At 33.4% G+C, this 25967-nt stretch overlaps 2 protein-coding genes across 2 annotated transcripts; both read left to right on the top strand.

Moving 5' to 3' along the window:
- The first annotated feature begins 349 nt into the window (after positions 1 to 349).
- LOC129943414 (membrane alanyl aminopeptidase-like) lies at positions 350 to 7696 on the top strand. The gene is made up of 8 exons (XM_056052850.1): positions 350 to 508; positions 4272 to 4777; positions 4842 to 5000; positions 5208 to 5507; positions 5576 to 5759; positions 5832 to 6073; positions 6133 to 7260; positions 7325 to 7696. The coding sequence occupies exons 2-8, from the start codon at positions 4272 to 4274 to the stop codon at positions 7620 to 7622; spliced, it is 2817 nt and encodes a 938-aa protein (XP_055908825.1). The 5' UTR covers positions 350 to 508; the 3' UTR covers positions 7623 to 7696.
- A 13834-nt stretch (positions 7697 to 21530) lies between these two features.
- On the top strand, positions 21531 to 22112 carry LOC129943416 (bursicon). The gene is made up of 3 exons (XM_056052852.1): positions 21531 to 21650; positions 21719 to 21844; positions 21910 to 22112. The coding sequence occupies exons 2-3, from the start codon at positions 21743 to 21745 to the stop codon at positions 22048 to 22050; spliced, it is 243 nt and encodes an 80-aa protein (XP_055908827.1). The 5' UTR covers positions 21531 to 21650; positions 21719 to 21742; the 3' UTR covers positions 22051 to 22112.
- The last annotated feature ends 3855 nt before the right edge of the window (positions 22113 to 25967 follow it).

The following is a 25967-nucleotide window of genomic DNA, read 5'->3' as shown; positions in this document are numbered from 1 at the left end:
CCAAAACTGCCCGGCACCAATCAACTTAAAATAAACAAAAGAAAAAATTAATACAATTTTCTAAGTTCTAAAATAATTGATAAGTGAAAAAAAAGAAATAACATTGTATTCGACAAAAATACAATTAATTACCCGATGAGCTAAAAATGCGAATGGAAAAGTTGTAAAACAATTTCTCCCTTTACCATGGCTCGGTTTGCCAGGGCTCATATCTTCGAACTCCAACGTTTATAATAAAATAACTAATTGATGGTCGGATAATCGCTGTACAAACATTGTCAGCAAAATTAATCTCAGATTGTTATCATAGCTTTAAAGCGTTACCGAGATAACGAGAGGAGCAATTCAATAAAAGGAGGCTAGCGTTGGTCATAGAAGTTAGTAGGCCAAACGTTTTTGGCTCAAGCAAGAAGGATTTCTCAATTTTTTGAACGAACAAAAAATCGAGAACCATACGGTTGGAACGGTGTTATTTTTATAAGTGCTTATCATCTCAAAATTCTCAAAGGTAAAATTTCTTTCTTGGAATGAATAAAATCTTAGAAATATTTGTGGAAGTGAAATGATTATAAGATTTAACAGTTTTTTCTTTTGATTTGTAATAATTGTGAATCTTTTCGTTACCCTAATGATTAAATAATTAAAATATGTGCCACCAGTGTCACTGAACAAAACTTTACTTACCAATTTGCTGCAAGTGTTCAAAAAATGTATTGATTTAATACTTGGTTTAAATATGTTAAGTAATGACTTTTTAAATACCTTTGAGTGAAGTTTTTAAACTAAAGTAAGATGAAAAGGAAGTAGACCAAATGCACATCTTGTGAAAAAGACTTCGAACACATCACCAACAATTGACACTATTGGGATCAAAGTGACCTAAGTGATTTGTTGACATTATATAGTACCTAGTGATTATTAAAATAAAACCATTAACTATTGCATCAGTTTTATTAATTTATAACAATAGTTTCCTTTAGAAATTAAGTTGTTAAGAAAACGCAAGTTGGTTCGGAGGTTTTTCAATCAAAAAAGAGGCTGGGATGCGACCCACACTGATAACTTCCCATCCCGTCTGTTAATTTGTCTTCCTAAAAAGTTTTTAGGTTTTCGTGTAGGGTTAAAAAAGTTGTTGGTTGAATTATTATTAAAAACTTTAAAATTACCAACAATATTTTTCTTATAAAGAAATAGTTTAGTTTCAAAATCTAGTTTTGTTAAATAGATTTTTAGTCGAAAACAAGTTTTTACCAATTTTAGTAGCATTTCTTAAATTTTAATAAATTGGATGAATGAAATTAATTTGAGAGATATCAAGAAACGAACATCAATTTTTCTAAATTTTCGTACAATTTTCAGATTTTATTTTTTATGAAAATCGGACTGTTGGGTTTTTATAAAAAAAAAAACTACTGAATATCTAAAACAATATTTTCTTTGAAATGAACAAAGTCTGAAGGCAATATTTTTAATTTTAAAAAACCTTTTTAGTCGAACGTAAATTTTTACCAAGTTTTAGTATTGTTTTTTGTTAGGTTTTTATTTTTTTATAAAAAAACTGTCAATTAGATTTTTCTCAAAATTTTAAAGAATGATGACAACAATATTTTTTAAAAGAAAAAAGTAGTTTATAGTTTTGAAGAGATATTTGAGACGAAAATCAATTTTTACCAACTTTTTTTTTTTTTTGTTTAGTTTTTTATTTTTTGTAAGAAAACTGTCAAATCGATTTTTATCAACAAATTTTCCGAATGTTGAAAACAATATGTCTTATAAGTTGAAATTAGTTGAAAATCAATTTTTACCAATTTTTGTTAAATTTTCTTTTAAGTTTTTATTTTTGTAAAAAGACTGTCAATTTGATTTTTCTCAAATTTTACCAGATGTTAAAAATGTTTTTTTTTTCGTTGTACAAAATCGTTTTGAGATAAAATTATTTTGTATTTGTAAAATTCTCGAGGTGACAAATTTTTTGTTATCAGTTTTTTGATTTATAAAAAAACCGTTTGTTGGATTTTTTTTTTCAAAAAATGTACTTGTTTGGTATCAATATAATTTATAAAACTTTATTGAAGTCCCTAGCGTTTTTGGTTCGTAAGATATTTAGGGTTATCTAACATTTTCACCTTTTTATAAACTACTATAGTAAAAAACCACTCACGCAATTTTCTGAAAAGAGCCCTTTCTGCATCTTCATGTCTTATTATCTGCATAACATCGATAACTCTTCTGGTTCTTGAGCTATGGACGTACGAAAGTACGTACACACACACGCACAGACATCTTTCTAAAAATCATTTATTTCGACAATAGGGACCTTGAAACGTCGAGAAATGTCAAAATTTTCAATTTGACAAATTGGACCCATTATTAACTTCCTATGGTAAGTTAATAATCAGATTCTTTGACTGTGCTTTGTTAACTTTCGAAGGCAAGTTATTAAATCGGTCCAATTTGTCAAAGCAATGTTCTGATATTTTTAGACGTTTCAAAGCCAAAAGAATGGTTTTCAGGAAGATTTAAAATTCCCTGCGAATGTTCTGTAAAGAAAGCTAATGTGTATCAACCTTAAATTTAAACATTTCAAGGGCTAAAGTGAGAACTTTAGTTATTGTATTATTTTAGAACGCTGTTGTCCAGCAAGTTACATATAGTCTAACTTCGACTCTACCTATGAAAGCACTCCAAGATTCCAACAATTTTCTAAATATGCCATATTTAAGAGCAAAAAACACAATAGTTTAAAAAGTTTTTGTTGCTTTCACGCAGAAATGTAAGAAATTGTTTTATAACGTAGCTTTTTTCCAAAAAAATATATATTTTTTTGTTGCCATTTCTATTAATGTGAAAAACGCTTCAGAATGCAAATACCCAGAAACTGGAAATATTCTAATAACAAGAATTTTCTGGCTTTTTTCGACGTTGTTTTTTAGTACTCAATTTTCGGGAGTCTATTATTACTATCGCTATCAGTCTGCTTACTCGTAAATTGGAGCTGATGCTAGAAAATATTTCAATCTTAAAGCAGTCGACAAAACTTAAAAAAATTGTAGAGAGATGTTTGGGTCTTGAATTAAAGGAAATATCAGCATCAAATCACATAATTTCTCTCAATGTAAAATAAAAACAAATACCAAAAAGGTACCTAATCAAATAAGTTGGGAAGACACTTTTGTGTGAGAGTCACAAAATACCAGTTCACAATTTCTTTTCCCTTCAGTTTTCGTGTTATTATCAGTTCTAAAACATTTAAAGCAAATTAACTTCAAAAAGTAGATTTTTTGAATTTTTTAAGATCTTAAAAGTTTTATTCAAAAAATCAATTTTGAAAGAAATATAAAGCACGACTAAGTCGCTAGAACTTTGTAACTTCTTCAAAAAAAGTCAGTTTAAAAATATTTCCTACATAAGTTTTTCTCAAAATTTAAATACCATTTTATTCTTCAAAAAACCTAGATTAACTTAATTTTTTTAGAAAATTGTTACAGCGGGTTTTGTTTAAATTAATTATTATGTACACAATTTTTAAATTTTGCGCCCCTTTCTGAGATATCAAGTTTTGTAACAAAAATGTTATTTTCTTTTTTGAAGATCAAAAATCTTCTTTTTTGAAGATCAAAAATCTTCATCAATTAACTTGAAATGAAAAAGAAGATTATTCAAATCGGTCGCTTAGTTATTGAGAAAACTTAAAAACAAAGTAACGGTTTTATGGTCTTTCTTGTGGAAAGAAGCCAAATTAAGAAAAAAAATAGAAATTCGAATTTTCTAGTTTAAACCAAAAAAATTGTATGGAGGCTGCTCTTATTTTTCGAATGGAAAAAAGAAACATAATTTCAACTGACACAATAGTTTGTGCTATAGTGACGAGGACAGACAGATAGCCGGACTGGATGGGGGGACCGAATTTTTTTGACTTTTCTACCATCGTAACGTCATGTTTGATTAAAAACTCAAGTTCGAATTTAATATATAGCCGTATAGTTCCTACATGTTGCAAGTAAAAATCACTTCAATGTTTACTATTTATTTGCGTAAAAACTAAACCGTGAGTTGTTTTTGACAGCAGACCGCTTTTTGGTGATTATCGTTAAATTATTTACGAACCCTTAGATGAAATCTTAACTTATACAACTTAACTGTATAAGCTTTATGGCCATTGGTCAAAAGTTCAAAATTCAAAATAAAATGGGAAAGGGAAGGAAATTCTTACTTTATCATCATTTCACTAACATTTTTTTTACCTTTCTCTTTGAATTTTTAATTTTCAGATGAAGCTTTTCCTTATGGGCTTGCTAAGCCTGGCACTGTTCGCCGCAGTGATCAGCGTTCCTATCACTAAAGCAGAAGTTGAACCCCTTGCTGAAGTTAAAGCTGATGTTAACTACCGAATTCCTTCCAACGTCCTACCATCCCACTACGACATATCATTAAAGCCATACCTATTAACTGGCGATGGTAACAAACAGTTCACCTTTGATGGTGAAGTTTACATTAACATAAGTACCACCGAGTCAAACTTGAAGACGATTATTTTGCATTCGAAGCGTTTAACTTATTCAGTCCGTGAATTGTACGAGTCTGCTGTTCCCAAAACAAAATTGAAAATTAACAAATTCGAAGAAGATCCTGTCACCGATAAATTCACTTTAACATTGGATGCTGTATTGAAACCAAAAACAGACTATACCTTACATTTTGTGTACACAGGTCTTATGGAAGATGATATGCATGGATTCTATAAGAGTTCCTATGTCGATAGTAAGAATAAGACAAGGTAAGTTCTTGATGTTGCAATGATTTTTATGCAGGATTTTACATGAATTTTACTTCATCCTCAGATGGTTGGGATCGACACAATTCGAAACAAATCACGCACGTCGTGCTTTCCCCAGTTTTGATGAACCAAAGTTCAAAGCCACGTTTGATGTTGCAATTACTCGCTTTAGGAGCTTCAAGACAGTCAGTAACACCCGCATGATTCAAAGCCAACGCATAGAGTAAGTTAAAGTCCAGTTGTTGAATTTCTTAATCAAGCTTTCTTAAAACGACCTAACATTCCCAATTTCATCCAAGAAGCTCCTTTTCAGATTTCTGTAATCCTTACATTTTATTACATTTTGTGTTTGACCTTGTTTAATTTCCTTAATTTTTTTCAAAATCGTTGGTGCCTTAGCAGTTTTTAATACGTGAACGTTTCTTTTTAGCAATAATTACTTCAAAGATATCTACGCCACCACACCACCAATGTCCACCTACCTTTTGGCCTTCCTCGTGTCCGATTTCAATGAACGTACCGATGTCGATGGTCAATTTTACGTTGTTGCACGTCCCGAATATTTTGGCCAAACCGAATATGGCTTCGATATTGGTCGTGAGCTTCTAACTGCTTTTGATACTTACACAAAACTCCCCTTCTACGAATATGGTGTGGAAAAAATGCATTTAGCCGCTATTCCCGATTTCTCAGCCGGAGCCATGGAGAACTGGGGTCTTCTAACTTACAGGTTAGTTTGAATTTACAAAGTAACAGTGTTAACAAGTCTTACATAAACAATCTGATTTTGTACTTCAGAGAACGTGCTTTACTTTATGAAGAAGGATCAACAACTCTATCGGCTAAACAATCTATCGCTGGAGTTATTGCTCACGAACAAGCTCACATGTGGTTTGGAGATTTGGTGACTTGCGACTGGTGGAGTCATACTTGGCTCAACGAAGGTTTTGCTCGTTACTTCCAATATTTCATGACAGCTGAGGTGATTTGAAGGGAAATAGTTTACAGAAGAAGAATTTACTCAAGAAAGTTGTGCTTCTTTTTGCTTTTTAAGGTTGACCCAACATTTGAAATGGACAAGCAATTTGTTGTCGATCAGATTCATGTTGTTTTTAGAATGGACTCAACCAACAACACAAATCCCATGAGTGATGAGACCGCAGCTTCTCCAGAGGATCTTTCTCGGATGTTCAACAGTATTTCGTACAACAAAGGTGGTTCAGTAATCCGAATGATTAGGCACGCTATTGGAGAGGAAAGTTTCAAGAAATCTCTTCAAAGCTACCTCAATGAATTGTAAGTTTCAATAAATCATATTTTGTATGTACATCTTTAGTTTTGACACCTACTTTTAGTAAATACACCAACACTGTTCCCAAAAATATCTTCGATCATTGGACAGCTAATTGGCCGGCAGATACAAAGAAATATGCCAATGGAGTTCTAACAAGTTTTACCGAACAAGTTGGCTATCCAGTTCTTCACATCGAACTTGCTGCTGATTCCAAGAGCATGACTGTCGAACAAAAGCGATTCCTATTGACTCCAGGAGACGGCAGTGATGCCAAACTTCTGTATACCGTTCCATTTACTTACACAACAAATGTACAAAAAGATTTCAATACAACAACACCAAATCTATACCTGGAAGCCAAGACTGACAAAGTTAATGTGACCTTCAAGGACGCTATTAAGTGGGTTGTTGGTAACATCCAAGAAACAGGCTACTACCGAGTCAACTACAGCACTAACGCCTGGCATCAAATCCATCATGCCTTGAGCTCTCAGAATTGGGATGGCATCCACGAACTTAACCGAGCTCAATACGTTGACGATCTATTGGCCCTTTCACGTTCAGGACAACTGCAATACGAGTTGTCAATGATGTGCCTCAGCTACTTGGAAACTGAAACCAATTATTTGCCATGGACAGCTGCTTTCAACGGCTTCGACTTCTTGGCCGTTCGCCTTGGTTTGGACAAAGACAATTTCGCCTACTACATAATCAAAATTTCGAAGAAAGCTTACAATTCACTTGGATTTGAGGAAAACAAGTCCGACAAGACTCTGGACATCTATGCCCGAAGCAAGGTTATCTCTTGGAATTGCAAATACGGCCACAGTGATTGTATTGCAGAAGCTCTGAAATTATTCCGAAACATGCATAACAAACCAGTTCCGGTCAATATTCGCGGCGCTGTTTATTGTACAGCAATGAGGGATGGTACAGAAAAGGACTTTGAAGACCTCTTCAACAAGTTGAAGGCTGAACAAGTTCCAACTGAACAAGTATTGATAATCAATAATTTGGGTTGTGTAAAGGACAAGAAACTTGTGGAACGTTATTTCAATATTATTTTAAGTGATGATATCCGTCGCCAGGACAAGTCTTCAGCTCTATCGACCCTCTACACTGAAAATGCTGAAAATGTTTCGCCTGTCTTCGATCTTGTGACAGAAAACTTTGAAGCCTTACAAAAAGCGTAAGTTTTTATTTAAATTTTCATTTGAATATTTTATTTATACAACATTTTTATGATTCCACAGCATGGGTTCCTATTCGTCTGTGGCAACTGAAATTTCAAACATAGCATCACGCTTCACCACTAAGGAACAACAAGCCAAACTTGATGCTTTCATCAACAAAAGTGGCACTCAATTCGGAAGCTCTCAGAAGACTTTGACAAAGGCCGCTACTACAGTTAAGGAAAATTTGGAATGGTCTGAGAAGAGATTGCCTCCTGTCGTTAAATACTTGAAGGATTTCAGAAACAGTGCTACAAGTATAGGAATTAGCACTTTTACAGTTGCTTTGGTGGCTTTTATTTCTTACATGTTAAGATAAGTTAAAAATAAGTCTGAATTTGTAGATAACTTTTTATATATTTATAAAATAAAAAAGAAATGTAGAATAATTTAGTTAATGGATGTTTTATATGTAGACAAATACTTTAAAAAATACTCTATTAATTGAAGATCAAATTTCGAGACAGCAATTCAACAATTGGTGTTTTTGCTTAATATTTTATCATAACTTCTTGCTTAACATTTTCATCCGGGATCCGTTCCTGGCCTCATAAAAATAAGTCTCTCCATTTATCTCGATCTTGAGCTGGCTTAAAACGGTCGCGCACCCAAAGCTGGTTCCTCTTCACTTATACGAGCTAGGTTTCCAGCCTAACGGAATCAACCGAGCTTAAATTTTGTCACAATATCAACTTAAACATAGATTGCATAGAGTTCTTCGGAACCGTCCTTCCTCACATTAGGGGATCGGAGTGCCTTTGTCTTAGCACCTAGGGGCTAGCAGAGTCATGATCCTGTACAGCAGCTGCTTAGAAGTTATGGTGAGGTTTCTGGATTTAAAAAGCTTTTAAAGACTCAAGTAGGTTCTGGTTCTGTTGGCTTTGAGTAAAAGCCCGCGACAACTCTAGTTGTTAGCTACTTCTATTAACCCAAGGTATTTGAAGGATTGCACCACTTCAATTCATGCTACGCTACCTCGATTGTTTGATCAATTGTTCTTCTCGTACAGATGGCGTCTATCATGTACTTTGTTTTCCTTTTACTAATGTGCAGATCCAGGTTTTGTGCCACTTGCTCGATCTGTGTGAAGGAATCTAGTGCAAATTGTTCGGTTCTCCCGCTGATGTCGATCTGCACAAGCCAGTATCTGTCAGACCATTCTCTTGTTGACGTGCCAGAGTCACGGATTACTTTCTCAAACACCAGGTTGAAAAGGTGACAGGCCAAACCATCTTCTTGTCAAAGTCCATTGTTGATGTTGATTGGTCTGGATAGCAATCCAGCTATTTTAACTTGGCTTGTTATATTGGTCATGTTTCACCTTCATAGCTGTGTCAATATTTTGGGTATGCCGAACTCTCTAATAACTTTGTATTATAAGTCTACCCGGGATATGCAATCGTAGGCGACCTTAAAGTCAGATGTGAAGTTGAAATATTATTTTTAGACACTTTTCCATAGCGTGCAAACCTGACCGGCTGTTGATTTGCCTGGGATGAAGCCACCCTGATATTGTCCATGATCCATTTTGCGTATTAGGCTATCCGGTCTTGTAGGGTAAAGGAGAGTATCTTATATGCGGTACTCAATAACGTGCTACATCTATACTTGCTGCACCTGTGACATCTCTTTTGTTGTGTATGGAGCATAAAAGATGATAGCATATGGGCTTCTTCTTGAAGTGGTGGAGCCTCCACATCTTCAATGAGCTGACCGTCCAAGAGCAGAAGAACAAGTAATAAGCTTTAGACCAGGAAACGCCTTAGTCCACAAATCAGCTGTCATTTTTTCGTATAAAGTTATGTTTAAAATCAATGTGCTTGGTTCTTCCATGATGTGTGCTGGTTAGAGCCAAGCTTATAGCACTTTTGTTATCACAACGAATGATAGTTGAATCTGATGAATTTGGAATTAGCTCTCTCTGTAAGCCCATCAACCAGGTTGCTTCTTGAGCCTCTCCAGTTAGTGTCTTATATTCTGCTTTTGTCGTCGAGATGGCGACTGTTGGCTGTTTTTTCGAATTCCATGAGATTGCAATATTATGAAGCAAGAAATTATAACTAGTCATGGTTCGTGTCTCATCTGCGTGACTAACCCAATCGGCGGCGTCGCAAAATCCGGAAAGATGACCTTCCCCAGCGGTTGGCTGTTCCCTTCAGATAGCGAAAAATGTGTGTTACTGCTGTCCAGTTGGCTTTTCCAGGGTTCGACTGACTGTAGTAATAGAAAAACTTATATCAGTACGTGAAACTTGAGCTGCAAACATAAGACTTCCCACAGCTTCTTAATAGGGTACATCTTTTATTTCAGCACACTCCTTTTCGTTTTGTGGGCACATCTCCCTTGTCAACTTTTGGTTAGCATAAAGGTGTTTTCGCTAACTAACAATCCATTTCATCGATATCCAGGTTGTACTTGGCGGCCGTTGCTAGTAAGAATCGAATAGAGGTATATCGCACTACCGTGATATATTTTACCTTTTGCATCTTTTTTCGTTTTATTAATTAGATGGAATATTGGTCAACACCGAAGCTTCATTTTCAATTAAAGAGTTGTACTCTTTTTTCATTGCATCTTCCCATAACTTCTAATCGCTTCTTGTTAATACCCCATCAACAGTTTATGGATCTTAAAGCTCAACGGATTAAGCTTGACAAACATAATCATCCATTCGGACAAGATTTGATGCACGTTGACTGCGTCGTGCTTCAGTGAATTTCTCGGTTTTCGTCCACTTCTTCCTCTTCTGAGTAAAACGTTTTAGTGTTGTCGTGTGATTCTTTAATGGTGCTATCACCTTCACTGTCACCAACATCCCGCACTGGATTCTACTCATCTAGGAATATATAAAAATATTTAGCATTTTTTATAAAAAATAATAATCGATAACCTTTCGTATTTTCACAGTAACCGAGAAAAATGCAGTATTCTGACTTCGAATCAAACATCTTCCGGCAATGTTTCGGCACATGCACCATTGCCTTACACTCATCGAATATGACTTATTTAGAACTCGTCCAGAAAAAGTCTCCTCAGGTGTAACACCGGTTTCTGATTTGGTAGGAGATCTGTTGATGATGAAAACAGCAGCAGAGACTGCCTCAGCCCAAAACTTAACGTTAAGTCCAGCGTCAAATAATATGAAGCGTGTCTTCTCGATAATCGATCAATTGGTTCTCTCTGCTTAACCGTTCTGCTCTCGCGTAGTCTGGTGTTGAATTACATTTTCTTTCATCAGTTTGCTAAATGAATGGTTGCAAAACTCAGTGTCGTTATCGGTGCGTGAAATTTTGTTTTTTTTTGTTGCTCTATTATTAAATAAAAGTTTTGAAGCAGTGGCTATCAGTTCTTTATGGCTACTGAAAATTGTGCAGCCTTTTGAATCGAAGATTCCTTTTTTAAACTATCTAGCTTACAGACAGTAAATTAACGTACAAGTTGGGAATGTGCAACAACGTCCTTCACAGAAACATCTCGGACATTCTTCTGAACAGCAACTCGTAGGTTCAAATTACCTATCCCTTTAACAGACAGGCGAAAGTTGTTGGCATATATCCCTCCCTTATCTGGTTCTTCAAAATCTTTAAGACAGTCACGCTTCATAGACATGTTAGCCGATGCCTCTGAGTCAATAAACCAATCATTGTTTCCTGCGTTATCCTTAAAGGCAGTATACAAACTAGTGTCTTTACTGTTGATTTTATTTTTCGATCAGCAGTTCTGAGAAATATGGCCAAAATCTGGACATTCGTAGCACCTTGGTCCACGTGACTTTTTCGTTTCTTTCGTTTGCCTGCAGATTCGGACTCACTAGTTTTAACATGTTTAAGTAATTTCGTCTTGATAGCATCTGCAGTTATGGGAGTACCTGAACTCTCAAGGCCCATTATCATCGGGCGATAGTCGTCAGATAATCCACAAGCAGCAAAAATTAGCTCGATCAGCAGAATTATTTTCGGTCTGGCTTTCGTCACTTTCTTCGAATCCTTTGTTGTACCATCATTATATGCCACACAGTCCCAAAGAGCGTCTTCCAATAAAATTTCAATGGGTCTTCAATTTTTCTTTATTTGATTAACTAATATTAAAACCCGAATTGTGCTAGCGTGACCATACGGTAACATTCAATATAGTTATGACAAAAATCGCTTATTTAAATGTTTAACTGGCAAAAACGATCAAAGTAGGCGGTTTTATATTCTTCATAAATGTGAACATGATTTTCTTTTTGCTTTTGTTTCAGTTGCTTCTTGCTTCATATATTTCCAAAGAGTGAATTGTTTGAAATTCAGATTTGTTTTCAGCCTACAAAAAAGTGCAATATGGTAGACAAGCAATTTTTCTGATGGTTATACCTGTCATATGTGCATCAATCGAAAGACAAAATGTTGCTCTTTCCTTAGTTGGTCATTTTTTTTTCGAAAAAAATAGTTTTTATCATAGTTTTCAAAGTTTTATTGAAGGTGTAACCCTACAGTCGCGCTGGCGCTGCCAGGGAACGTGTTCACTCTATATATGAATGTGACTGTACGGTTACGTTGGTACTTATAGAGTTCTTTTTTTAAAAGGTTTTTTTATATTTTTATAAATTTTTCTAGGTAAATTATCGTTGAAAGATGTAATGGACTACGTGGAGCAGATGATTGATGGTGCTAATACTTTTGATGATATGATAGAAGGTATTTTTATTGAACCACCAGGTGAAGAAGGTAATATAAGCGGTGAGGATGACGCTGCTGAAAATGAAAGCGGAACAATTGATGATCTCAACGGAAACTAATTGAGAGCTGGTTGTGATCTGGTTATGAAAAATCGCCAGCACATTGACGCTTTTCCATTTCAAGACCTATTAGTTTTGGAACAAGAAATTGAAAGTGTCCTTGCAAATGTTTTGGAGGAGTCGAACTAAGTTCTTCTATTGATCAACCAGCTGAAGTTACCGAGGTGCAGAGAATAGAGACGGCAAGTTCAACCGATGAAGAGAGGGGAAGCCATTTTATTGAATCTATAGCTAATCGACTAAAAAAAATTATTCCCGTTCTCTCAGATGTTACTTTACCTTTATCCATAAAGCAACGAAGTGTACATGGACAAACGATAAGTCAGGTTCTGGGATCCCAATATTTCCTGAGTCAAACTATGATGACTGCCGGGATTGTCAGCCTCACGAACAATTTGAGCGTTTTTTTGATGACGAGTTATTGGAACACATCAGCGATTGTTCAGCAAGATATGCGGTAAAAAAAGATGCCAAGCCGATTCAGAAATGTTCAGTCCGTGAATTGCGCACTTTCCTTGGCATTCTAATGGTTACTGGTTACAACTCAATTCTTAGCTCTAAAGGATACTGGAGTGGTTCGGACGATCTTTGGAATCAATTGATTTTCAAATCTATTTCAAGATTTGAGGAAATCCTTCGCTGTCTTCATTTCGAATTGAACTTAGCTGCACCGGAAGAAAATAAAGACAAACTATGGAAGTTGCAACCCATAACGGACCACCTAAAGGTGAATATGATACAAAATTTTCACCCAGCTCCCTTTATCCTTCAATGAGAGCATGATCGCTTTTTATGGACGACATGGGTGCAAACAATTTATAAAAGGTAAGCCAATAAGATTTGGCTATAAAGTTTGGTCACTGTGTACTCCATCCATAGATGACTTTCCTGAAAACATTCGAAGTCTTCCATTTTCATTTTACTTCAATAACTTGTTTACCGGTTTTCCATTCTTCGCTGATTTGAAATGTTGAAACAGCGCTCTGAGACTGTTCAATACTTTGAATTAGTTTATACTTTGTTTTTATATATTGTTTCAAGTAAATTTCTCGAAAAGACTCCAATTGAGTTGTTTACTGGAGAGAAACCTGATCTGAGCCATATTAGAGTGTTTGGATCCAAATCGTTTCCCTTAGTTCCAAAACAGAAGAGGAAGAAGTGGGATGGCAAGGCAGTTGGATACGATCTCAAATAAAAGGATAAATGGGTATTTAAAACCAAACTAAATGTAGACGGAAGCATCAGTATTCATAAAGCCCGACTTGTTGCAAGAGGATTTTCTCAAAAATTCGGTGAAGATTACGATGAGACCTTTGAGCCAGTGGTTAAACATGAAACTATAAGAACTCTTCTAGTGGTTACACAATTGAGACGTTTGCATGTGCGGCATTTTGGTGTGAAAAATGCTTACTTGAATGCAACACTGAGCGATGAAATTTTCATGGACCAACCCCCAGGGTTCAAAATGTTGGGTCATGAAGAAAAGGTGCTTAGACTTAAAAAAATGATCGACAGATCATCTGTGTCTGTTTTCAAGGAAAGAAAGCAACGGCCAAACAACATTTATGTTGATGACATTCTGGTGGCTGGATTTTCTGAAGAACTTATAAACATCATATATAAAGAACTCCAAAAGCATGTAAAGATGAAAGACTTGGGTGAAGCTAAACATTATCTCGGTATAGCGATCGACCGTGAAAAAGATGTATCGTTCAAGCTAAGTCAAAAGTCAAAAATTAAACAACTGATATAAAACCTACAAACTTGAAGATTCAAATGGAACTTTAACACCAATTGAAACAGGTTTCTTGAGTCCAAGTGAAGAAACAAGTCCGAAGTTACCAAATAATAACTCATACCGCAAAGCCATTGGATCATTACTTTATATTGCAACCGTTTCAAGACCAGATGTATCCTTAGCTGTTAATCTTTTGAGTAGAAGAATAGAAGCTCCAACTGAAAGTGACTGGAAAGCTGTAAAAAGGGTTATGCGATACCTGGCGACGACTGTTGACAAATCTTTAAGGCTTCAAACAAATGAAGACAAAACTTTGGTGTGCTATGTAGATGCTGACTGGGCTGGTGATTCAAAGGATAGAAATTCAACCATTGGGTATATTTTCCAATTCGCAGGAAGTAGCATAGCTTGGTCAAGTCGTAAACAGACCTCAGTAGCTATGTCTTCAACCGAAGTGGAGTATGTAGCGGCTTCACATGCAAGTCGAGAACTAATTTGGCTACGAAGACTCTCGACAGAAATGGATGTAGATGTTAATCAGCCCACAATTATCTATGAACTGTGGAACTTGAACAAAGCATATTGATATTTGCCACCATCATATAAGAGACCTAAGAGAGAAGAAGATCATCGAACTAAGATACTGTCCATCATATGGAATGAGAGCTGATATTTTGACAAAACTACTTTCAAAAAATGTTTTCCTTAATAATTCTACGAACCTTTAGGAATTCGAAAGGATGACCAATCGAAACCATCTGGAGCGAGAGGGTGTGTTGAAACTGCGCTCTCAGACTGTTCAATACTTTGAATTAATTTATACATTGTTTTTATATATTGTTTCAAGTAAATTTTCGTTAAATGTTTTTATGAAAATTAAATTAATATTATTAAATCATAATCATCTTTACTAGAAAGAAGTCCTTGTTTTTATTTCTAAAGGAAATATTTATTGAAGAGGATGCTTTCAATAGAAGAGGATACTTTCAATACAAAATAAAAAAATGCCTCGTGGATCATATAAATCCAAAAAATGCAAGAAACGGGTATAAAAATTGGTTGACAACTCTGTTGTTTGCATTGCCTCGACATGTTGTGGGCCTCTTTCAACTTTAACAACATCTCGCTATTCGAGAGAAGCTGAAAAAAAATTCAACATAGTTCGGCCGTGTACAATAACGGATTACAACAAATACATATGTGGAATTGATCGCCTGGATCAAAATTTAATAACTATCTCTTACCGTGGAAAAAAATGGTGGAGTAAACAATGCCTAGCAGTTAATAAATAATTAAAAATAAATTGGGTGGCGCAACAGTCCGTTGTGAACCAGGGCCTAGTGACTTACAACTCACAAACATTCCTGTGTGCGAGTACTGTTGTCAGGAATGGAATGGACCTAAAATTTTAGGCCGAATCCGAACGGCTGATTTGAGAAAGCACTTTTTCATGACAAGAATTAATCTTGAACGAATTGTCAATTTCTCGCAAGAGGCAGTACCCGCCAATTAATTTTTTTAAATTAAGGTGGCACAGGCACGGATTGAACCCAAGACCCCTTGCATGACAGTCCAACGCACTAACCATCATGTCACTGGTACTACAATGCCTAGCAGTTGCAAAGAGGAATTAAACCCATATCGCAGTTAGAGTTCAAAAGGTCCATTGCGGTTTACTACTGCGCGCACTACGGCGGCGTGCCCCCAAACCAACTTGGCCAAAAAGAAAACGAAATGAAGATGGTATAATGATGAATATTCGGCTTGATAGAACCGATCATTTTGTAAGCCCACTTGAGAACCGAAGACGCTGTGCAGGAGATAACTGCAAAAGTTTTATGAGCACATTTTGTACAAAGTGTAATTTTGGCCTTGTGTAAGGTGTTTTGCTGAGTACCACACTCGATCTTAAATGTGGTACTTTTATGCCTAATACAAAATAATAACATTTATTTATCAACATTTTATAGTTTTATTATGATTACTCTAAACAAAATCAATCTAAAAAAAAAATATACGGACTTTACTAGTGCTAGCTTGACCATGTGGTTACACTTCAAAGATGGTCTTAACTTTGTTACCTGGACAGGTTGAATTAAAAAATTGTTATATTTAGGCTCTTAAAACCCCAATGCATAATCCCTGAAAGTTTCATTACAAAACTCGGAAGAAATAATTGCAGCACTTCTCGGGGCATGGACTGCGCACATAAGCTGTTAAAAGTTGATATATATTTAAATAAAATAATAAACTCTTGTAAAGTTAGAAGATTTAGAAAGAAATTAGTAGTTTTTTTTATAAGTAAAAATAAAACAAACAAATAAACAAACTAATGATGAATATCTTATTAAAGAAAAATAAACAACAGGTTTATTTTAACAAAATTGTTCCAGGCTATTGTGAGTAACAAGAAAATGTATAGTTATCAATTAAAAGTGGATTGATTTCTTAGTAAATGGAGTGTTAAAACGCTAAATTTCAATATTTATCAACTATCAATTATCGACTGAGAGATAAAATTCGAACTCTCATTGCAAGCGACAATTTTTTGAAAAAAAGTTGTCGGTAATCAAATTTAGACGGAGTATCAATTCTGCTTTTTATGAAATGGAAGCTTTTAAGTTACAATTGCTAAGAAGAAACACATTTATGTTTGATTAAAATATTACGGAACGTTTTCAGCAAAAAATGGGTTTAAAATTCTTATCAGACATATGTAAAATAGCGATGATAAGGACTATAGAAAAATAAGTCCTGAAATTTGGTTAAACTGAACACCTTGGATTTTGAGTGAAACGACAACATTAAACAATGAAGAGATCAAAAGATAACTTAATATATTATGATACTCCCAATTCCAAACTTATTCTTTGCCAAATATTTAACAAAAATCATCCTGTTAAATGGAAGGGTGTCACAACGACAAATTTTATAAATTTTTCCTTGTCAGCATTAGTCACAGTCATGTTTTTTTATCGCACCGACACAAAAAAGAAGAAGGCCAACATAACACTTCTAGCCAGCTATAATAACTTCTAAGCAAGCAAAAAAGACCACCCCAGAGGGTTTAAACCAACGCCAACGAGAGTGCAAAAAAGGCTATAAATTCCAACATGATTAAGACAAAATCCTATTGCGAACGGGTGGTCCCGTTCGCCGCTGCCGCTCGTATACCGCCCGCCTCCCATTTGACTAATGTGATTTTGGTGTACGCAATTATGACATACTTTTAACATAGAACATGATTATACACCGCAGACAAAATGAGCTATAGGCGGGCGTCTTGAGTAAGGTTCAAAGGAATTGTGCCACTTCCATTTTGAATTGTGACATATAAATGACGCTGCCATGTGCGTTTAGTCCTTACAAGGTTTTTTCAAGTCCGTTCGATCGGAAGTGCGCTGTGAGTTTTTGTTCTTTTTTACCATAGTTGTTGTGAATTATAATTGGAAGTGAATATGAATTCGTGTCAAGTAATAAGTCGTGCCACAGAATATTCCATCAAGGTTGTTCTGTTGGTTTGTGTGTATTTTTGTGGAAATTATTTTATTCGAGTGGTTGATGCGGATTCAACAATAAACTTGCCTTCCGAAAATGGTAAGAAGCTTTTATTTTAATGAATTTAAAAGAAAATTATTAAAATAATATTTAAATTTTAAGCGGGAGTTATTGTGCAATCAGTTAAATGATTTGTCAAATTTAAAAGGTTAACATTAATAGACTTACATATAAGGTCTCTAGAATCTAAATCTATGGTTTTCATAGAGATGTCTGTATTGCATGTGTACTAACGTTAAAAAATATTCTTTTTTCGTAGGGTAAATCTCAGGATCAAATAGGTTGTTAGTCACATACTTCAAATAACATTAAGAACTTTTAAAAATACTTATTGGTTGTTGGTCTCAAATTTTAATTCAATTTCGTTCTACATAAACAATACGCTTTCCATAACACCGGTGAGCAAGTTCTTATTTATGGCAATTAAATTGCATTTCTCCAATGAGTTTTGCTGTCCTTATTTCAAATCTGACTTGAAAAATACTTTATCACGTAATGTGTTTAAAATAACAATGTCTAATACTCGAAAAAGCACGTATACCGCTCTTTAAAGCTATCTTAATTCACGAAGTATCTGTTTTTCAATTAAATTTGTGCTGGTTTGAGGTTTCCTTAATCTATAATGTGTTTCTTCGACATTCAGTTGAAATATTTTAACTTTATTTTAAAATTTTCGTAAAATCGTCATAAGTTGTTCGATTTCAAGTGTCTTACAAAAATTTGAAAGAAACGCTAAACTATTTGTGCTGAAACGTTTATAAACAGAACAGGAAAGGCCAAAACAGTTGAAAAGTAAGTTTTGTTCTTGTAACGAAACCATCGTCTAAACAATTCTAATAATTAATACATTTAAAATACATTTAAACCCCTGTTACGCCAAATTCACATGAGCTATCGTCGATATTAAAACTACATACAAACTTCATTTAAATATATCGTTTGCACCCCCATTTTTTAAGAATAAAGACAAATTTACAGCTTATTTGATTTACTTTTAAAGAAAAGATTTAACAACTTAGAAATTAACGTTTATTGGTTAACGAATTAACAAATTAAAATTTGGTTTGATAGGCCTTGTTATCTCCCACTGTTGTAAGCCTTTTCGGCATTGATTCCACCAATTTGTGGGTGGTTTCTGTTATTATCTTGTTGCACTCTTCCAGAATAGCTTTCTTAAGATTTTCTAACTGCGGTATCATTAAATAAGGGCAGTACCAAATCAACCAGGACTGCAAAACACTTGCTTTGTGTTTTGGATCATTCTATTGCTATAGGATCAAAAACAATTTGCTCAACTTTTCCGCCCTAGATCAAATGTGTCTTATGAATGATAAAGTACAGAGTTTTGTCCATGATCCTGTCCCGTCAATACATTATATTTAATTTCTGCAGCAAACATAAACGACCAAACCAAACCTGTTGCGATAGATAAATGTTAAGGACAGATTCAAATTCAAGGTTTGTTTTTGCGACTGAAAAAAAACGTAATTTTGAAAACATGATACAAGTAAAAGTGTTTATTAAAAATAAAAAAAGAGGCTGAGATGCGACCCACACTGATAACTTCACATCCCGTCTGTTCATTTGTCTTACTCAAAAGGTTTTTACCAACAAAATTGTGCATAATATCATGAAATAGTTTGATTTCAAAATCTATTTTTGCTAACGAGGTTTTTAGTCGAAATCCAATTTTTGTTTAATATCTTTTATAGATTTTTTCTTAATGAAAAAAATGTCAATTCGATTTTTCTCAACATTGTCAAAAACGATTCTTTGTTGCATAAAATTATTTTGGAGGATGAATCTTCGTTTGTTCGTAAAATATTCTAAACCACAATTATTATTTTTTTTTTGATTTTTTTGATTTTTTAAAAAACGATAATTGATTTTTTCCAAAAATATACTTGTTTAGTAACACGTTACAATATATAATTTTAAATTTAATTCAAGTCTCTAGCGTTATTGGTTCCTGAGATATTTATTTAAAATATTACACTATAAACTAAGAATGGAAAGTTAAAAAAATAGACTTAGGATATATCTGAATGTATTACTACTAATATGAAAATTAAAGTCAATATAATTTGATAAGTTGTTAATTTCTCTAACACTTAGAGTTAATAGTTCGTTAAAAGCATATTTCACATGCAGTAGATCTATGAGAGCTAATCAAAAAGGACAGTCTATGTGGTAAGATAAGATGTCATGAATAAATTATCGCATACATCTCCCTTCGGTTCTCTAGTGATTGTATACCACTAAATTGACATTCTACAATGTAAGAGGGCATTTCAATGTTGTAAGAGGGCATTTCAATGTTCCAATATTCTAGAACTAACCGTACATGACTTATAAATAGACTCTTCAAAGAATACGAATTATGTAGGTCAAAAGAGTTTCGATAGATAAAACCAAGCATGAAGTTCGCTTTGTTAGCTAAAAATTTGATATTTTTGCGAAAGGTCAATTTATGGTCAAAAACAACACCAAGATCTTTTTCTGTAAAAACGTTTTCAACTGTATGATTTCCAATGTTATAATTGTAGTCAATCTAAAATTGGCGGCCAGTGAAAGAGAGTGATTGACATTTAGGAATATTCAGATTTAATTGATTTTTCTTACACCAGTCAGAAAGTCTTTTGATTTCCTTTTGTAAAAGATCGCAATCGTTTGTACCTTGTATACGTCTAAAAAATTTCAGATCATCTGCAATTAGGAGACACAATGAGTTTTGAAGTAGGTACATAAGGTAAGTCATTAATGAAAACGAAGAATAATATCGGACCTAAATGGCTTCCCTGGGGAATTCCTGATAAAACAATTATAGGATTTGATAGATTTGAATCAATATGTATATACTGACAACGATTAGTTAAATATGTTTTAACCAGTTTAGCATATTAGAATGAAACCCGATTTTTTCTGCCAAACTCCTTAGCGAAGTCTGTGTGAATAACATCCACTTGGTGACCCTGTTCCATTTCATTCACTACATAATAAGTAAAAATAGCTAAGTTCAAAGGAGTCGATCTACCAGAAACGAAACCGTGTTGAAAAGGAGATATTATTTCTTGAGTACAAATTTTATTTTCCGCAAATTTTAAATAACTTCGGTATCACACATAGTTTACTAATAGGTTTTTATGGATTGATAATATATAGGACGTTTGCGATTCAGGAAGATACAACCCATGATGAGGTGAGTTATTAAAAAAGATGAATAATACTATGCAACAAGCAGAAGTACACTTTTTTTTTAAATAGGGGGAATTCCATCAGGCCAACATTATTATCTTCGTTTAACTCATTTAATACATTCTGTAATTCTGGTAAACTTATACTTAAGTGTTGTATATTGCTAAAGTACTGTTATCATTTGAATTGATATAATTCGATTTAAAGCATTACAAATGTCAGTCAGACTATTTGAAGTCGATCCTGAATGCTGCATACATACATTTTGACATTCCATTAGACTCTCTCTTTTAAAGGCCCAGAAATATTTTGTACTGGATTTAAGTTTAGATACAATTTCGTTGATATAATTATTTTCTAGGAATTTATTAGGAACGTTAAAATTCTTCTTCAAATTTAATTAATTTGTACGCAGATTGGAATTAAATGGAGATTTTCGTGAAAGTTTGTATGCTTTATTTTTTTATTATTTAAATTTATAAGCTGTCTCTTGTACCAAGGATGTTTAGATGTGTTGAAACATTTGGACTTTGTTACCATAGCAGAAATAAGTGTTAATAGTGGCATTGAAAACTTGTAATTTAGACGTTTCGTTCAAAAAGACTTCGAAAAAAATGTGACCACATTCAATTAATTGCTGAATTTCCTATAGCCTGTTTTCATTTTATATTCATATCAAAATTATTCAGAATATCGAAGACCAGGTATTTAAACTCGTTGACAATAAAACGCTACTTACAGGACGAAAGGTGAAATTTTTTAGTAATTCGTCACATTTACTATTTTCTTATTTAAAACCCAAAGTATGAAAAAATTGTATTTGTTTAAAGAGACTTTTTGTGTACAAAACACTAGTTTCGTAGTAGTGTATAGATTTTTGATAATTATATCATGTTATGTTTGGTCTATGAAAACTCTATGAAAAACTTACCTATTTATTTTTATTTTCAGAAATATCTCATATTGGTGATGATTGTCAAGTGACACCTGTGATACACGTCCTACAATATCCAGGTTGTGTCCCAAAGCCAATACCATCATTTGCATGTGTTGGTCGATGTGCCAGTTATCTTCAGGTAATTATTTTTATTTAAATTTATTTAATTCTTTAAATTAGACTTTAAATTCAAAAACAAAATAAAAGGTTTCCGGAAGTAAGATTTGGCAAATGGAACGGTCGTGCATGTGTTGTCAGGAATCTGGAGAACGTGAAGCTGCAGTTTCATTATTTTGTCCCAAAGCTAAAAATGGAGAGAGAAAATTTAAGAAGGTTTTCTATTATATTTTTTATATTTGTATTCTATTGAACATAAAATTAAATAAATTTCGTCATAGGTTCTTACAAAAGCTCCTCTAGAGTGTATGTGTCGGCCATGTTCATCAGTTGAAGAGTCGGGAATTGTTCCACAAGAAATAGCTGGATATTCAGATGAAGGCCCTCTCAATAATCATTTTAGACGGACAAATTTCCAATAAGTTTGAAATTAGTGAAAAGACACCTTAAAATAATTCTTTTAGTTTTTGCTAACCGAAAATGACATGTTTCACTTTTTTTTAAAAAATGTTTTGATTTGCCTTCTATTAAGTTTGTTTGGTTTGAAATAAACTATCGTTAAAAACGTTCGAAAAATAACTTCACTGTTTTATTACTAAATTTCAATTTATCAAATCTCAACGGCTAACAAAATTATCATGGAAATGAAATTCTGTTATTTGGACTTTTCCATTATCCTGTTTTAAAAAAATATAAGAATATTATCTTTAATTTAATAATTTAACACTCAGTTATTTTATTAGTAAACTTGTTATCATTGAAAAGTTCTTTTAGAGAACAGATATTAAATTTAAACTTAAAAATAACGAAGCGGATGAAGGCAGTTTGGTAGTGTGGTTTGTGAATTAACTACATTGCCGATTTGCACTGTATTATCATTGCTCTGGTGAATTTTGTAACTGAGTTTATCTTTTTGTCCATTCTCTGTCATTCTTTTGAACTGTCAGTTTGACATTTCATTATGATACAATCTTCTTATCCTCTCGTTCTCTGTCAACACATAGATGCACACAAATACTAACAATCCAACATAGAGCAAATATGGATCCAAATAGAATATAGATATCCCACCCTTATACAAACGCGAACACGAAGTTTGTGTTACATAGTAGTAACAATATCATTTAATAAGGGTACTGTGGTTCCCATTGATATAAATAATAATAATTAAACACTTACTGGTGTATGGTGTAACTGCTGAAGCTGAAGTACAAATAATTTCAATTCTATGAAAGTTCTAGGAAAGGCATTGTTATTTCAATCATATGTTTTTATTCCATAATATATACATAGTTATTGTACAGTGAGTAAAAGACTGTTTCATACACAACAGGCATACGGTTCATGGAGCCTGTTTCAATTTCAGTAACCTTAAAATCAATTAATATTCGAACCGCAGATATTATGTTAATGTAAATCAATAATGACATAAGTCTAGTCACAGTGAGTACTTCGAAAAAATATTAGAACCAAATAAGCGAAACATTTTAAAAGCAAACAATGCAAAATAATATTGAAAAATACAAAAATATTGGTTCACAGAAAAACAAAAATTAAAATTAATTTTAATGAACAACATTAGTGGCCGGAAGATCAAAACTGACAAATATTCAATATTGGGCAGGTTCAGACAACATAAAGGACTTAATTTGCTATCAACTTCATTCTTTGAACGTTCATTTTGGCAAAGGAAACTACCTTAAATTGTTAGTACAAAAACTACCAAAATCATTACTTTCCACAAAACACTACTCAGGCAAGCTACAAGTTTATCACGATTTGTATTTTATATTATAAAGAAATATAACTTATTTCATTTTAAAATTGACAACTAACAGAAGAATTTAATAGAGTTGTGCAGAATATAAATATCATAGAGTATCTATGATTTATCTATTACCGGTGCGTAGTTGGAAAACCTATCAATAGTATAGTAAGATTTTACACGAATAACAAAAACAATATCCGCAGTATGAATACTGCCGAAAAAAGTTAAAGTAGAATCTTACTATGGATGGGTTTTTGACATTTATACGAGTCTCGAATGTATGTTATGTGATATTGTTCTCAAATTTTGGGACGATTGATATAGCATTTGTATCTCGATGGCTGTATTCGTTGAGTAGTTGTGCATTTGGAATCATTTGTTTTTGATTGGGGAAAAAAATCAATATGTTATTGTTGATTTTATTTAGCCTTATTTATGAAAATGTACAAACCGGGCTTATTTTGCAAGAGAAACAAATAGAAAAGGTAATTAAATCTTTTTGTTGTTTCTAGCACACAAGTAGATTTAAAAGTCATTAAGTTTGACAGCAATTTTTAAAATGCAAATGGTGTTTCGTTGTTTCTTATTTAGTGAAAGTGAGAATAGTTCAGTTCCATATACAAACCATGCAACCTACTCCATGTGCAGTTTTTGGTTTTCTATTTTTTAAACAAATCTATATTTTTTTGTACACAAACATCTGAATATACAGACCATAATGCATTATCTATGAAACCAACTCCTCCACACAGGTTTCTCTTCACAAATCGTTGCTTGGATAAACATTTGTCGTATGTGAAAAATTGAGGTTTTGATTGTTAAATGCAGTTTTGTTAATCGATTTTTTGTCTACAATTCTGTGTGATCGGTTTTTTTGTATCTATTTTAGCTTCCGAGATATTCAGTGTGCCTTTTGTCGTATATCTAAGGTCACTAATGGTTTGAGTCATTTTATATCGTATGTATGTGTCAAAAAATTTTACATATATGACAATTTTTCCTATTCATATCCGGTTTTTCCACGATTTGTTAAATAATTGTCGTATATGCCATGTCTTTGAACACATACGACAATAATTTACTGAAGGCTTAGTATGGGTTTGTCGTAGGTCCCATAACTATTAACACAGATTAAGGTAGTTTTTGAAGAAATGTATGCTTAATAACTATGAAAATGCATGCAATGAATGTATGTTTTAAATCTTTTTGTCTAATTTATTAAGCATGGGTGGCGAAATTTTAGGTGAGGACTTTTCAGCTGACGATGAAGGCAATGATCCATCGTACCAACCTCCAACAGCAAACGAAAAAAATACATTAAAATATTTTTATGAGCATGACTTGATTTTGCCAATTTCAGATTCTAATCAAACATAAATCTTAAATCTTCCATCCGATTATAGTAGTGCATGTCATTTTCTATATTTTGTGTTTGTCAAATTATGGGTAGCAATTTTATTTCAATAGCATGCTGTTTAACACCAACAATTACAAGAAAAAGAAAAAGGAACCCATTGTTGTGGAAACAAAATTAAAGAAAAAATCTTCGAGAGCAGAGTCTTTCGTATGAGGGAAAAAACGGAATTACAAGACCTGTTCATCACTTTGTTTCTTTAATTGTTGCAATAATATTACTGATTATACAGGATATCCACACCTATTTTTGAAATTTAACGTCTGAAGAAAAAAAAATGTTTGTATGGAAATTTCGCTAAGTATATAAAAAAGCCAAAAAGCACATTTGAAAGCGTACTGATGAGGATCGTATTAAGAACGTTAAAGATCATATTTCCTGCTTCTCTGTTTTTGATTCTCATTATTGTCGTTCGACGACTTCACGGCGATACTTAGAATTGCACTTAAATTTACAACGAATGTATGACTAATATAAAGTAAAATTTGAAAATTCAAATTATACCGTTAAATTACAAATGAAACCTCGTTTAAATAATCCTACAAAAATAAATCTATGGAATGAAGAGCTACGCATACATTCAACCAAAAATATGGATTCGAATACCTTGAAAAAGCCGAAGATAAAAGTTTTTACCGAGCCATTTTGAAGCTTAACGAAGAATCTTCATAATTTTAGGATTTTTATTTTATTAAAAAAAAAACGGTTTTTAGTTGCTGTGAAATAACGCAAATTTTTGTTTAAAGACAATTTTTTTTACTTTGTGAGAAGGTGTTTTGTTATTAATTATTATAGATGAATGTATTTATTTATTTTTGTTCAGTTGAATTGAATTAAGTTTTTGTTAATACAATAAATGAATTTAAAAAAAAAGTTTGCCTCATTGTATTTCTATGTCCTTTTCTACTATTCCATTCAAACATTTAATAAATCTTTGTTGCTTGTGTACAAATTTTGTCGTATGTGTCTGGGAAACAAGGAGATTTTGTGAAATAGTCACATACGACAAAGGCATTCTAATCAAAATTGGCTCTAAATTGTGCCTTGACAACTATTTCGATATTATTTTATTGCAATTGAACTGGTTTTAGACCAGGAAAGTCCACAGTTGATCAAATATTCACATTACGGCAGATCCTGGAAAATGCTCAAGAGCA

The sequence above is a fragment of the Eupeodes corollae genome, chromosome 1 (assembly GCF_945859685.1).
Source record: "Eupeodes corollae chromosome 1, idEupCoro1.1, whole genome shotgun sequence".
Taxonomy (NCBI): domain Eukaryota; kingdom Metazoa; phylum Arthropoda; class Insecta; order Diptera; family Syrphidae; genus Eupeodes; species Eupeodes corollae.
Note: the sequence above shows the minus strand (reverse complement) of the source record. Positions and strands in the feature narration are given on the sequence as shown.

What these genes read in the sequence shown, in the direction of transcription:
- LOC129943414 (XM_056052850.1), top strand. Translation starts at nt 4,272, where the DNA reads ATGAAGCTTTTCCTTATGGGCTTGCTAAGCCTGGCACTGTTCGCCGCA. An exon ending in TGGGGTCTTCTAACTTACAG is followed by an intron (nt 5,508 to 5,575) that starts GTTAGTTTGAAT and finishes TTTGTACTTCAG; the next exon opens with AGAACGTGCTTTACTTTATG. An exon ending in AATATTTCATGACAGCTGAG is followed by an intron (nt 5,760 to 5,831) that starts GTGATTTGAAGG and finishes TTGCTTTTTAAG; the next exon opens with GTTGACCCAACATTTGAAAT.
- LOC129943416 (XM_056052852.1), top strand. Translation starts at nt 21,743, where the DNA reads ATGGAACGGTCGTGCATGTGTTGTCAGGAATCTGGAGAACGTGAAGCT. An exon ending in GAGAGAGAAAATTTAAGAAG is followed by an intron (nt 21,845 to 21,909) that starts GTTTTCTATTAT and finishes ATTTCGTCATAG; the next exon opens with GTTCTTACAAAAGCTCCTCT.